Genomic DNA, 14,267 nt, shown 5'->3' with positions numbered 1-14,267 from the left:
TGCAGCCGAAAAGAATATTTGGGCCAAGTTCGGGTTACCTTGTTTCAAGTTTTTGGTAGGGTTTTCGGGTTTCAGACCAGGCTTACACGTGCACTAACAGAAAAACAACATTCAGGCCAGGCTTTCGGGCTTGCATTCAGGCCAAGCTTAGGCATGAGGAGACACATTTTCAGGCTTCGGTTCGGGCTCAAGCCTGGGATTGTCTTGGGCTTTGTGAAGCCCGGCCCGGCTCGGCCGGGAACTGGGCCTAGTCTATGGTATGATCAGGTTTAGGCACCACCTTTTTTTTTGAGGGAAGGTTTAGGCACCACCTTGGAAACCCCTAGAACCCCTAAAAAAAGGAAACCCCTAGAAAAAAAACCCACCTTGGAAAGACAGGTGCCAAATCGGGGAGCGCACACCTGGTCCGGTCGAGCGCGCCCAAACATACACGGGCACCTCCTCCATTCTATCTTCTCGAGGTGCCCACGCCCCTCCTCCTCGACCACCCAATCCGGTTCACACCGCCTCTCGCCGTCGCCATGTCCGTCGCCGTGGTGGCCGCCTCCTCCTCCCTCCCCTCTCGCTACGCACTGGCCCACGCCAACTCGCACCGTCCTCTCCGCCCCCTGCGCTTCATCTCTTCCCCGCCGCAGCCGTGCGCCTCCCCAGCGTCCCTCCTCCGGCGGCGGCGGGCGGCGGCGCCCACCACCTTCTGCTCCGCGCCGTCGCTCGGCCGCGTCGGCTGGCCGCGCCGCGAGGGGAGCGCCTGGCTGCTCTCCTTCAGCGCCGAGGCCGATGCCTCCCCGTCGGACGCGGATGGGGCCGTGGACCCCTCGGAGGCGGTCTCCGCGCTGCTCCCGCTCGTCGTCGTCGCCACGGCCGTCGCCGCCCTCGGCAACCCTGCCACCTTCTCCTGGTGAGCCAAGCATCCACTGGACGCTTCAAGAAGATTCTTTGCTTGGAATTTTGCACAGCTAGCAGCACATGGTCATTGATTGATTTGATTATTGTAAGTCCTTTTTAAGGGTGTCCAAGGAGCTGTACGCACCTGCACTTGGGGGCATTATGCTCTCCATTGGCATCAAACTATCCTTCGACGACTTCGCTCTGGCCTTCAAGAGGTATATTTTTCACTCTTCTACTGCTTCACCCAAGATCATAGAGCAAATGTGAAACCATTCTTTGTCTGGTCGTGTGTTTTGTTCCCAAATCCAGGCCTGTGCCGCTGTCGATTGGGTACATGGCCCAGTACATGCTGAAGCCGCTGCTGGGGGTGCTAATCGCAAGGGTGTTCCGGATGCCATCAGCCTTCTTCGCGGGTTTCATGCTTACATGCTGTGTCTCGGGTGCGCAGCTTTCGAGCTATGCTAGCTTCCTGGGGAAAGGAGATGTTGCGTTGAGTATTCTGCTCACAACCTACTCCACCATATCTTCGGTGATTGTGACACCTATTCTCACTGGTTTGTTGATTGGTTCAGTGGTTCCGGTTAATGGAATTGCAATGGCGAAATCGATTCTCCAGGTAATGAAATTGTTCCAGTTCCAGGTGGTTTCTTGCTAATTAGCAATGTCTTTCTTTGATTTTACACTGATTTCCGATTTTTTTCCCCCAGGTGGTTCTTCTGCCTGTGACACTAGGTCTCCTTCTGAATACCTATGCAAAACCAGTGGTTAATGTCATACAACCAGTGATGCCATTTGTTGCTATGGTGTGCACATCACTCTGTATTGGGAGCCCTCTTGCTATAAATAGGACCATGCTCCTCTCATCACAGGGATTCATGTTACTTCTCCCCATAGTGACTTTCCACATTGCGGCCTTTGTTGTGGGTTACTGGGTTTCCAAGTTGCCTCAGTTGAGGTAATCATTAAATGCCATGAATCATGATTACACTTTTATTCATTTCTAATGCTCTTCCTGCATAACTGATTTTTTGCCCACGATCTTGCTAAAGCACGATTTAATCTTTTTCTGTGATGCTGCTTTCTGTTATGTCTGCGCCTCCTATTTATCATCTAAGAGGAAATGATAATCTGCCTCTAGGGAAATCTTGACCGATTTCACTAAATAAGTAAATTCTGTCATTTACTTTTTGTGTTAGTCACTTTGAGCTTCAGTCAAGTAGTTTCCTTTTGAAAACATATGTTGAAATTCTTGCTTAAAATGGCGAAATGTGTTAGACATATCATATTTCATATTATGTTTATATGCCAGTGACAAGTCTTGTGGTCCCATATTTGTATATTTTACCTGAATTATTCCTTTAATCTAACCTATTAGAAAAGGTGATCATTTTTCCTGTTCACATTTGTCATGGCCATTAATTTCCAAAACTGGAATTAATTCAATGTGGTTACGATTGTGATATATGGCCTGTTATTTGCAGCATTTGGTACCTTCATCCTGTGTCTGGAAAGGTCAAATAGTATCACATCCTCATTACTGGCTTCTGTTACATTACGTTTTGAGTCAGCAATCTATTTTTGGCATAAAACTATACTTCTGAAGTTCCTTGATGCTGTTTGGCTAACTTTCTTTCTGCCCTTATGTGTAGGCAAGAAGAACCAGTTTGTAGGACTATATCAGTGTGTACTGGAATGCAGAGCTCCACCCTAGCTGGGCTTCTTGCTACCCAGTTTCTTGGAATTAGTCAGGCAGTTCCTGCAGCATGTTCTGTTGTTGTCATGGCAATATTTGGTTTGACTCTTGCATCGTACTGGGGAAGTGGTATGCGAATAAGGGACCTTCCTTTGAGATTCTTTCCACAAGCTTCCGCTGATGCGAGATCATGAGAGGCTGGATTTAGCATTGAAATTCTTTCAAGGGCTCCCGGTTTCAGAAACTCAGCTGCCCTTTGGGGATGCAGTTACAGGGGTGTCCTGCGGCTCATCCAGCAATCAGGCATGCCATAGTAGCTACAAAAGGCAGAACTACAAACCGCAGATTGTGCAAGATGAGCAGCGGCTGAGGATAACCTCGCCACAGAAACCACTTGCATGGCTGCATACGATGGAAGGATAATGAGATGCGAGCCATTTACCACTTATCATACCATGTGCAGTAGGCTCCATTAGTGGTGCTCCCTTGGCCATTTTTTTTGTAGATACTAGATAGTAGACACGTTGACGGTTCCTATGTACACCACTAAGCATATGCATGTGCAATGCCAATATCATCGACGCATTCTTCCCAGGATGAACCCCATGGATGTCTGTACCCTTCTGAAGTGCTTGTTTCTTGCTCTAATAACCCATCAAAATCACATTCTATGTCGCAGATGTGCTCATTGCTTTGCAAAGTGAACTTCGAATTCAGCGGTTCTAGTTGGACAAAATAGAGTTTAGTATACATTTGTGGGAAAGGAATGATGAAAACAGGCTTTTCTTTTGTGTTCTGAAAATATCTGTTGTCGCCATTGGTTGATATTTCTGTAACAAACAAGTGACGAAGTGAGACATGAGGACTTCAATTGTCCTGTAGTTTATCTGTCACTATCGAATGGTCCTCGCATGAGCTGTGGACGTAACGGTTTGGGGATGCCACGGCCATAGCTCCCAACTAGGCACCTACAAATGTTGACAAAGAAAGGAGAGAAGAAAAATAAGATTTTACATCAGCCGTTTGATGTGCATATCTTCTCCTGTCTATTTCACTGTCGTTTTAAACTGGCCACAGAGGTCCATTGTTTCGATTTGTCGCTGAATGTAAGCCCGCGTGGGCACTGAAAGCAATGTCGACGATAAGTAAGTCAAATTATCCTGGGCCTGGGTACTGTCAACATAGTGTCGTTGGAAAAGACTTTCCATATGAAAGAAGTTTAGTAAAATGAAGCCATCCATCCAGTTTAGTAAAATGGGCAAAGTTATGACCAACATAGTTGTGCAAAGAGGCAATGGAAGAATAGATGATCTCTGGTTTCCATAACCTGCATGCTACACAACACACAAGTGTAATCCTGAATAGAGAACTGTTTTCTTTGAAGGAGAGAGCGAGTGTGTTTAACCTATCATTTGTGAGGAGCCAATAGAAGATCTTGTGCTTTAGCTGGCAGCATGTTTTCCAAATCCATTTGACCACTGGCAAAACCTCAAGTGCAGCGACAAGTAATCTATAGAGTTTAGAAACATTGTAGTGATTTGAGCCCTTAGGTAATTGCCACCGATCAGCCTCTGTGGTGATAATTAGATGTTGAAGCAGTGTCTCAAGTTCCTGGAACTGTTCATAAGCCTCCTCGGACAGAGGTAGATGGAAGAGACTTGCTAAGTCCTCTGATTGATATAATTCTAAAATGGTGATCTACTTGTTGATAGCAAAGGAGTGAAGGCGAGGCCAATTTTGGAGCAGGGGCTCCCCAGACTAGTTGTCAGACCAGAATTGGAGAGTCTGGCCATTCTGAAGAGTGCTGGTAGCAAGTGCTTTATAAGTAAGAAAAAGCTTCATACAATCTCACCACCAGAAAGAAGTATGTAGTGCAACAGTAGGTTGAAATCCCTGGCCATAGTACACTTCCCAAACCATGTTGACCCATGGGATATCCATGTGATTGATAAATTTGTGCACCATTTTCAAGAGAAGACGGGCATTCTGCAAAGACAAATTCAGTATGCCCAGCCCACCTCTGTCTTTAGGTCTGTAGACTAGTTCCATGCCGCCAAAGGTGAGTTTTTCTTCTCCAGATCTTTGCGTCTCCAAAAGAGCCTGTACTTGTCAATCTGTTCAATGATACCTTTGTATAGAAGCAAACAACTCATAAGGAAAATAGGCAGTGAGGATAAAACTGCAATCTGCCATCATAACTCAAGAACTGAGAGTAGACATCTGTTAGCCGTGTGCGGCGCCCCCCTCCACAGTTTACTTCTCCGGCCATATTATCGTAGTGCTTATGCGAAGTCATGCGCGGATCACTTCACCATCACCGTCACCACGCCGTCGTGCTGACGAAACTCTCCCTTGACACTTTGCTGGATCAAGAATTTGAGGGACGTCATCGAGCTGAACGTGTGCAAAACTCGGAGGTGCCGTACATTTGGTGCTCGGAACGAGAAGAAGTTCGACTACATCAACCGCGTTGTCAAACGCTTCCGCTTTCGGTCTACGATGGTACGTGGACACACTCTCCCCCTCTTGTTGCTATGCATCTCCTAGATAGATCTTGCGTGAGCATAGATTTTTTTTTTGAAATTGCATGCTACATTCCCCAACAATATGTAGGATCAGATAACCCAACCACAGTTTAGTGATACTCACATTTGCATGGACCACCACATGCCTCACTTATGCCTTGGCTGTAGGATATTCATTTTCCTTTTACAGGAACCAGTGGGCTTTATTAACATATTGGTCGGTGCCACCAAATCGTCGGCCACCACATGTGAGAAGATACAGAGTCATCTAGATGATCATGCCAATACAAGGTGGTACTAGGAGCCAATGCAAGGCAACACCCAAGCCTCTTCTCTCTTCTCACATAAGCATTCCTACTTCCTTGCTCATGGACATGTTGAGTGTATATCTCTTTTCAGGTTCATGGGTTCGGCTTGGGAGGCAGAGGGAATTTAGGGTGTGTGTGCGAAGTGGATCCTGCTCCAAAAATCAAACGCCATTCGACCTTCATTGACACTTTGCTTCGCTAGAGGCAGAAGTCCGGTATGCTCAACCTTTTTGGCTTCTTCATGTTACTCTCTGAGTATGTTGCCATCTTGCTCGGGTATGCTGGATACCCTGGAGACGGAACTAATTTTCCAACAAAAGGAAGCAAGCAGCGCTGGAGATCACGCAGAAGAGAGCGCTGAGTTTACAACATAAAGATATCAGCTGCCTCATGTAGATTTGCTTGAACTCTAAACTCAAAAACTGCAAGGGACCCGCGTTGCATGATTACTCCTGCACAGGTTTACACCCTGTCTTGTTGTCATTACTTCTTGCATCAAGTCCCTGATTGTTAGTTTGCCGAAGTATTCGCATGTTTTCTAAACAAAAGATACATATAATACTGAATTTTATACGGTGATATGCATTCTGACTAAGTGATGCATTTCTGTTGCATAGCTGATACGGTGATATGATTTCTGAAACTATTATACATGATCGTGCCCCTACAAGGCAGCACCAGGAGCCATATGAGCTCCATGGGTAGCTACAAGCATGAGCTACCAAATTACACACATGCTTACAGTACATTGTAGGATCTCGAAATCAAAATAAATCTATAGAACAGAGAGGTATTTCCCTCAATGACATGATGCATCATATTCGTTTTACTGGAGAGCGACCATGAGTACGTAAGCATCCGTCTCCTTAATGATGCAACCCATTCCAACTTCAGCCGCAAATTCAATTGCCTTCAGGCAGGCCATCATCTCTGGGTGGAGAGCATCGAGCAAACAATGAAGAATACGGGAGCCTGGCACATGGACCACGGGCGCAGAAGCCCCAGTAGCCCCTGTAGGCAATTTTTCGTGTTTTGACCCTTTTCGCATACCAATTCGGGATCTGACCCCGGTTGGAAAGAATTTCAGGATTTGACCCTTTCGCTACCGCCAGGGGTTCTGGCGGTAGGGTTCGACAGGCTACCATCAGGGTCCCTGGCGGTAGGGTGCGGCGGAGGGGGACGGGGGCCATTTGCCCGAGCTGACGTGGATAAGTACCCTACTGTTGGTGTCAAAACCGGCAAATCTCAGGGTAGGGGGTCCCGAGTTATGGATTCTTGGATCAATGGTAATAGGAACGAAGGAGACGATGTTTTACCCAGGTTCGGGCCCTCTTAATGGAGGTAAAACCCTACGTCCTGCTCTTGTTTATATTGATGGAGTATCAAGTACAGAGTTGATCTACCTCGAGATCATATGTTGTGGTCTAAAACCTGAGAGTATGGTGAATAATGTCATAATAATCTAGCGACTAGCCTGGCCTCGATTTATATAATGTACCAGAGGCTTAGGATAACAAGAGTCCTAGTCGAATACGTTGGTGGAGAGGAGTCCTTGTCTTGATCATCAAGTCTTGTAGAATCTTCCTCGTGTGCGGCATGGGCTGCCCGAAGTGGCCCATGAGTGAACCGCCATGGGGTCCTCGGCCTGATCCAGCTGGTCGGGAGACGACGTGGTGAGTACCCTCTAGTCCAGGACACCGTCAGTAGCCCCCTGAACCGGTTTTCAAGTTGGGGACGCTCATCGATTCTTCTGAACTGTTCTTCATCTTCGGTTGTCGGTCTTGAAAACTGGTTCAACAAATCTTATTATCTTTGATCTTGAGGATCGCCGAAGTAAATCCAGAAAGTTTACACGTCGGGTATCCTGAGGAGCCCATTTAACTTATTGGCCATTATCAATGCCTTGTTATTTTTACGCCCACCTCAGGTTTGAAGTGTTTCCTGTGCGGCGGTGTCCTCTCGCGTCCGAGCTCCAACGCCGAACTGCATTCGAGGTATCTTTTGCAGCCGAGCACCAATGCCGGACCGTTTCCGAGCTTCAACGCCGGAATGTATCCGAGCTCCAACGTTGGACTGTATCTGCGGTGTCATAGATTACCTTGGTCTTGAAAAAGTTTTAGCCGAGCTTAATACCGGAAATGCCCTCTAAGGAGCCAGCCACTTGCATCCGAGCTGTATGTCGAACTTCTTCCAAGGTGGCTCAGCACCTCGGTCATGGGCTGATTGTTTGCGGATTTTATTTCTGATGCGTATAAATTTATTTGCTGATGAGATGTATGGCCAGTAGCCCTCAAGGTGTCTGTTGGCCTAAAATCCGAGATGAACCTGAAGGAAAATATGAAACCGTTGATCCTAGTAGCTTCCGAGACTCAGGTCATGAAATCGGCCTGAGGATCAACTCCTAGCTCGACAGCATACATAGGAATAGAAACACAGTGTAATATATTAGAGGTAATACTGATTGGCGGACGGGCCCTTGAGAGAAGGTTTTGAGAAGTCGCTGTAATATATTAGCTTGATGCCGAATAAGTCCCAGATGGTACTTATTGTTGTCCGAAGACGTGTTTGCCCATAGTTCGGTCCAGCCGAACACTGAGCACTTTGAATTTTCTGCATTGAATAGGCAATGCAGTAGCCCCCAAGACACTGGTTGGGTGGTAACACTAGATCAGGGGATCGATACGCCCCTTTTAATATTAGTGAATGATAAGCCCGAAGCCCAGTAGCCCCGAGCCTTAATATGGGCACGGGTGGCCGAATTAAGGATCGATATCCAGAGAATATCACAAATTATGTTTAATGATTCTATGTATCCAAGTACTTTACATCATTAATGTTCGTATCCGCATTGTACAAAACTTTGTTGACCGACCATCGGCTTCAACCTCCTCGGTCAGAAGCCGGGGAGTGTTTGTCCTACTTTATGAAGTCGTTATAAGGGCAAAGATTTATGGAAAACAAGGCAATCCGGCCATACGGTTTTATAAACAAAGGTACGCAGAGAGATATGAAACATCTTCCAATGAAAATAATCCCGCTATCGGTTCCTTTATTTAGGTTGTCATGCTGATCATGATCACGAAACCTCACCTCCAATCAATGTGGGAGGAAAATATTGAGGATTTAGTTCAGGGAAAGTTTCCAAACTCTATGGTATTAATGAACCAAAATTTTCACTTCCGTTGTTGCCAACCAATTATATCCTTTAAGATTGCTAGCTTTAGGCTTCACCCAGTCTGTGGTACTAACTCGGATGACCTGGTAGTAACAATTACAGAGGTGCTCCCTTTACCGCCTAGCCGAACAATCGGGAGCGTACGGGTAAGCACAGGAGCCAGGCAACCCAGCTTGGCCAAAATCTTAAGTCAAATTGATGCATATTTATGGCTTTATAACGATGATTATGGAAGGTAGCCCTCGTATAGAAAATACGAACGCCGATGATATATTTATTTTGACTCCGTTGCGACCGTTTATCACTTGAAAGTGGCCCATCACCGGCTTCCACCCCCTTGTAGATGCTACGCAGGATGTTTCCGCAATAACAAGACAACCCTTAGCCGACGTCTCGGTGCCCGAAGGCGGTTGTGTTAGCAGAAATGAGGCTAGGAGCTTTAAACTGGGGAAGCTAGCTACGAGCCCCCGGTTAGTGTTCGGCACCGACCGAAGTCTAGCCATTATCACTTCGGCCAATGTTATGAAAGGCCCATCGTTTAACACAGGGTAATCGGTATCGATCTATAGTTTGATACCGTCATCGGATCGCTGACCAGTTTATATCCATTGTGACAGTTAGTTTTCGGCTTTCTCCACTGAGGTGCTTAACCATTTGAGCTGGAAGCACAATCGCAGTGGTTCTCCCTTTGCACACCTAGCCAAACAAAACAGAGCGTAGGAGGCGAGCACAGGAGCCGGGCAACCCAACTATTGACCAAAGACACAATTCGAAATCGATGCATATATAGAAATATCCGAGAATTTTTGTGATGAATCTCTAAAGGTGTCCAGCGCTGCACTATGAGACTTATGCTGGAAACAAACAAATAGTTTAAAAGTGCCATAGGCTTGAAAAAATAAAAAACTTCAGTAAAAACTTTATGCCCGAACTAAATCAAGTCATTTGGTGCCAATCCAAAAATTGGTCTTACTTTTGTGCTTCTGTCGTGCATTAATATGACACATCTGATCTCAAGACTTCAAGCGGGTCAGCCTACAGCTGCAACCTCCTATCCCGACCAGTTTAGCGAACTAAACTCGAGCGGTCACTAGAGAGAAAATGGGCTATCCGGCTATTGACCACACACTCGCGTCGAAAAAGGAGCGATAGAAAAAGATTTTGCAACAACTAGGAAGAAAACATATTTACTATAAAACGGCTCATATAAATTTAAGAGCCCCCAGTAAACTTGGGTAAAAGAATTTTATGTATAATGATTGTATGTACCAAAGTACTTATATCATATATGTGTTCACCCGAACTTTTAAATGCATCTTAACCGACCGTTGGCTTCTCCCTCTTCAGTCAAGGGCCGAAAAGTGTTATGTACTTCACCTGTCGAGAATATCGACGGTGCTTCCGATAACTAGGCAATCAGGCCATAAGGCTGTAATAGACAAAGCGTGCTCAGGGAACTTATGCTATATTACTGACGAAGTGTAAGAAGCATCTTCGAAGAAAATAGTACCCCCATCGATACCTTTCTTCGGTTGCTCATTGTTACTATCAGACTTGTGCAATATATTTTTGTACTCATGAGTTCCGTTGTGTGCTGACCATGATTGAAAACAATAAGAGTGCTAGCTTTTGGCTTCACCCAGTCTGAGGTCTGAGCTCGGATGACCCGATCATGACAATCGCAGAGGTGCTCCCTTTACTCCCTAGCCGAACAATCGGGAATGTAGGGGTAAACATAGGAGCAAGGCAACCCAGCTTGCAGAACGCTTAAGTCAATATGGTGCATATTGTGGCGTAATACATGAACAAGGAACGAAGCCATACAAGTATAATCATATGCAAGAGGAAAGGCTTCATAAAGGAAGCCCTCAAGTAAACGGGGTATTTGAATTTGTGTGTCACAAACAAAGTTTTGACAATGAAGTTTTTCACAAACAACTTTTTGCCAAAAAATTATAATGCTTGGTCAAACCGAACAAAATTGAAAACTAAAAGTTTTTGAGCATGAAAGCGACTTAGCTAGTTAATGTGCTCGGTATTGATGACGCGGTCCGAGCTTACGGCGGGATGAGCTCCCAGCCCCCAAGCCGGTCTCGAGGTGGCAGAGCGAAGAGCTCGACGCTCCGAAGTGGCGACATAGAACGGCCGATGTAGGCCGGTAGTGTGACGCCGAAGTACTCGGCGTGGGTTAATGAAGTGATGACGAAGCCCCCGGTCTAGCCGAGGTGACGTGGTATGTCGATACGCTGAGGTGACAGCACTGCCCAATCCAGATCATTTACCTGTGCACAAAAGATAGTGCAAGATGGAGATAATAGTAATAATAATAAAAATAAAAAAGGATGCGTGATTAATAATTTATGTAAAGTGAGTAATAAAAGAAATATGGCATGTGTGCCGAACACTCGATGAGGTAGAGATCCCTCAGCAATGCCGAAGTCCCGAGGCAACCGAACATGTCAGTATGGCAATTCGACCAACAAGGTGATCACGCGAGCCGATTTAGGCCGATTGGGACGATGACGTCGGCTTGCCGAAGTGACCGTGTGACGCAGTCGAAGTCGATTACCTACACATGTAAAATAGTGTAGTCCAACAATAATAATATAAATATATAAAAATCCTTGCATAATTAATTTACGCAAAATAATTTATTTAAAGATATGTGGCCTGGTGCCGAAGTCAATGTCGATGCAGGGCGTCGGCGTGATGCAGTAAAGGCGTGGCAAAGCCAAACCACCACGCGACCGTCGTTAATGCGGCCACCATTTGATAGACCTGTGTACAAATGATGGAACAAACCAGAGTAATGATTCCTCGGGAAAAATAAACCCAAACAAGCAAAAATTACTAGGATTAATAGCACCTGGTTTATTTGTTGTAGCAATCCGAAGAAAGGTGACTCCTAAAATTGAGACTTGATCCGCACACCCATTGCCTGATGGGCGATAAAGCGACAACATGGCGACGCTGGCAAAGGTTGGCTCGCCGAGGCAAAGCCCCCAGTCCAGCTAACGTGACGAAGCTGGTCGGCTGGTGACGTCGGAGTCACCGGAGTATGTTGATGAAGAAATAGCAAAGTCCCCGATCCAGCCGAGGTGTCGAAGCCTCCATGTCAGCCGATGAGTCGAAGCAAGTTGGCCGGTGACGCCAAAGTCACCGGAGTAGGTTTGATGAAGATATGATGAAGCCACCGGTCCAGCCGAGGTGACGGAGCGGGTCGGTAAGGAGATGTTGCAGCTGCCGTGTCAGCCAAGGTATTGAAGCAGTTTGGCATGATGGACATCGGCTTGAAGAAGCAACAGTGCGGCCATGCCGACGCAGGTCGTAACTTGTGACACGGTCAATGCCGGCTTGATGAAGTGACCATGCGGAGATGCCAGTGTGCCCGCTCCGTGTGATCCGTAGGGTGGCGATGTTGGTGATGATTTATCCTTTGCGATTCCAAACTCTTTGTTCGGCTCGCCGAGATGATGATCCGAAGAAGTTGAGCTCAGCTCAACAAAGCGACGACATGTCTAGTGCAGGTCGGTAGACGTGAAGCAATATTGCCGGACTGGTTTGACACCATTATGACGGTGAAGATTACCTCCGAAAAGGAGCAAAATTCGTGAGCATGTATTCGGAAACAGAACACAATACTCTAGAAAGATATTATTCCAAAAAGTTTGTCCAATATCTCGTTCATGAAGAGAGATGATCTCAGGTCGGATTCCTATTCACACAGAAAACATATCCGAAAAGTGATGCACTAATCGGAAGGTTCCCGAAGTTTGAACGGTCGGATCGAGCTGAAATTTTAAGAGGTGGTAGACATGGAAATGCCGCAGCAGATGAACGATTGGATCTTTCAAATAACCTCCGAGCTGGACTCTGGAGACCGCGCCCTAAATTCGTCCTGATTCCCGTCTAGACTCGACAGGGCTCCGGTATATCGGAGATCGGCGGAGATTGCTCCACCGGAATGGGACGAAGTTTTACAAGGTTGTTGTAGACTCAATTCCGCACAATTCCACCAAAGAAATCGTCAAAACGATGCTCGAGGAGATGGTGGCAGCGGATACAAGTTTTCTTTCCGGAAGAACAGCACGGTCGCCCGAGGGCAATGTTGACGTTGAGCCCCCGAGCTCCAAGGATGATTCCTCCATGGTCATGATAGAGATCGGAGTTAATGTTTGATGAAGGCCCTCGTCCAAACATGACGATTGGACGCGGGGCATAGTCCTTGGTCAAGCCAAGGTGACCAGTCGAGCCGGTGATGAAGACGTCGACGTCGCAGTTGATCTGCAGGTGAGCCATTGATCCTTTGTCGACGTCGTAGTTGAAAGCACCATTGTTGGTGTCAAAACCGGCAGATCTCAGGGTAGGGGGTCCCAAGCTGTGGATTCTCGGATCAATGGTAACAAGAACGAAGGAGACGATGTTTTACCCAGGTTCGCGCCCTCTTGATGGAGGTAAAACCCTATGTCCTGCTCTTGTTTATATTGATGGAGTATCAAGTACAGAGTTGATCTACCTCGAGATCATATGTTGTGGTCTAAAACCTGGGGGTATGATGAATAATGTCATAATAATCTAGCGACTAGCATGGCATCGGCTTATATAATGTACCGGAGGCCTAGGATAACAAGAGTCCTAGTCGAATACATTGGTGGAGAGGAGTCCTTGTCTTGATCATCAAGTCTTGTAGAATCTTCCTCGTGTGCGGCATGGGCTGTCCGAAGTGGCCCATGAGTGAACCACCATGGGAGTTCTCGGCCCGATCCAGCTGGTCAGGAGACGACGTGGTGAGTACCCCCTAGTCCAGGACACTGTCACCTACCGCCAGGGGCCCTGGCGGTAGCCTGTCTGACCTTACCGCTAGAACCCCTGGCGGTAGGCTGTGGCAGGGGTTTTTGTCTCGAAAAGTTTCTGTAACGAAAAATCGCAGTGCCCTGGCGGTAGGTTCAACCTACCGCCAGGGGGGTTGGCGGTAGGATGTGTGACCCTACCGCCAGGGTCCTTGGCGGTAGGGTCTTGTGTTTTATAGTTTCAAGTTTAATTGCTTGCTTCTTTTCAAAAACAATATCACAACAATGATATAGAGCCTAAAATCAAATCTCAAACAATTAAACTTGGGTATCACATACACATTAATAAAACTTGAAGTACATAGGCATGTCAAATGAAGTTCAACTAATTAGCAAACGGAGTTCCACATAGTTCCACAAATAGCACACACATACACTGGTACGCGTCGGTGCTATACAAACGGTTTTTAACCCCTTTCTGCGACGGTATTTGGGACCGTCGCCAAGTGAGTGTGTGCAATAGGTGTCCTTCCCACACAACCCAGAAACCATCGGGAATATGGAGCAGTGATCCAGAGGCCTTCCAAAATGTAATCGTGTGCGATGCAGCACACACTAAATTCTTTCGCACATGTGGTATCGTTGATTAAGCATTTCCAATGACGCAGTGAAACCATACAGTCTGTCGTAACGAACCGTTTGGGAAACAGTATGTAAGGCACGCGGGCCAACATATGAACTGTGTGCGATTTGTGCCCCATCACGCACGAGTTTTCTGCGTAACCTGTCTGTCATGCTAGACTCCATCACACACGTTTGCCAACAATTACCGTCTGTGATAATGTTCTATCACAAACGGTTCAGGAGCTCCTTCGCACACATACAAGT

At 46.6% G+C, this 14,267-nt stretch overlaps 1 protein-coding gene across 1 annotated transcript; it reads left to right on the top strand.

Moving 5' to 3' along the window:
- The first annotated feature begins 401 nt into the window (after positions 1 to 401).
- LOC119314884 (probable sodium/metabolite cotransporter BASS3, chloroplastic) lies at positions 402 to 3,312 on the top strand. The gene is made up of 5 exons (XM_037589569.1): positions 402 to 898; positions 1,008 to 1,103; positions 1,198 to 1,504; positions 1,596 to 1,843; positions 2,538 to 3,312. The coding sequence occupies exons 1-5, from the start codon at positions 522 to 524 to the stop codon at positions 2,773 to 2,775; spliced, it is 1,266 nt and encodes a 421-aa protein (XP_037445466.1). The 5' UTR covers positions 402 to 521; the 3' UTR covers positions 2,776 to 3,312.
- The last annotated feature ends 10,955 nt before the right edge of the window (positions 3,313 to 14,267 follow it).

This window comes from Triticum dicoccoides, chromosome 6A (assembly GCF_002162155.2).
Source record: "Triticum dicoccoides isolate Atlit2015 ecotype Zavitan chromosome 6A, WEW_v2.0, whole genome shotgun sequence".
In the NCBI taxonomy this organism is placed as follows: domain Eukaryota; kingdom Viridiplantae; phylum Streptophyta; class Magnoliopsida; order Poales; family Poaceae; genus Triticum; species Triticum dicoccoides.
This window is presented reverse-complemented; position numbering and strand designations above follow the sequence as displayed.

What these genes read in the sequence shown, in the direction of transcription:
- LOC119314884 (XM_037589569.1), top strand. Translation starts at nt 522, where the DNA reads ATGTCCGTCGCCGTGGTGGCCGCCTCCTCCTCCCTCCCCTCTCGCTAC. An exon ending in TTCGCTCTGGCCTTCAAGAG is followed by an intron (nt 1,104 to 1,197) that starts GTATATTTTTCA and finishes TCCCAAATCCAG; the next exon opens with GCCTGTGCCGCTGTCGATTG. An exon ending in TCCAAGTTGCCTCAGTTGAG is followed by an intron (nt 1,844 to 2,537) that starts GTAATCATTAAA and finishes CCTTATGTGTAG; the next exon opens with GCAAGAAGAACCAGTTTGTA.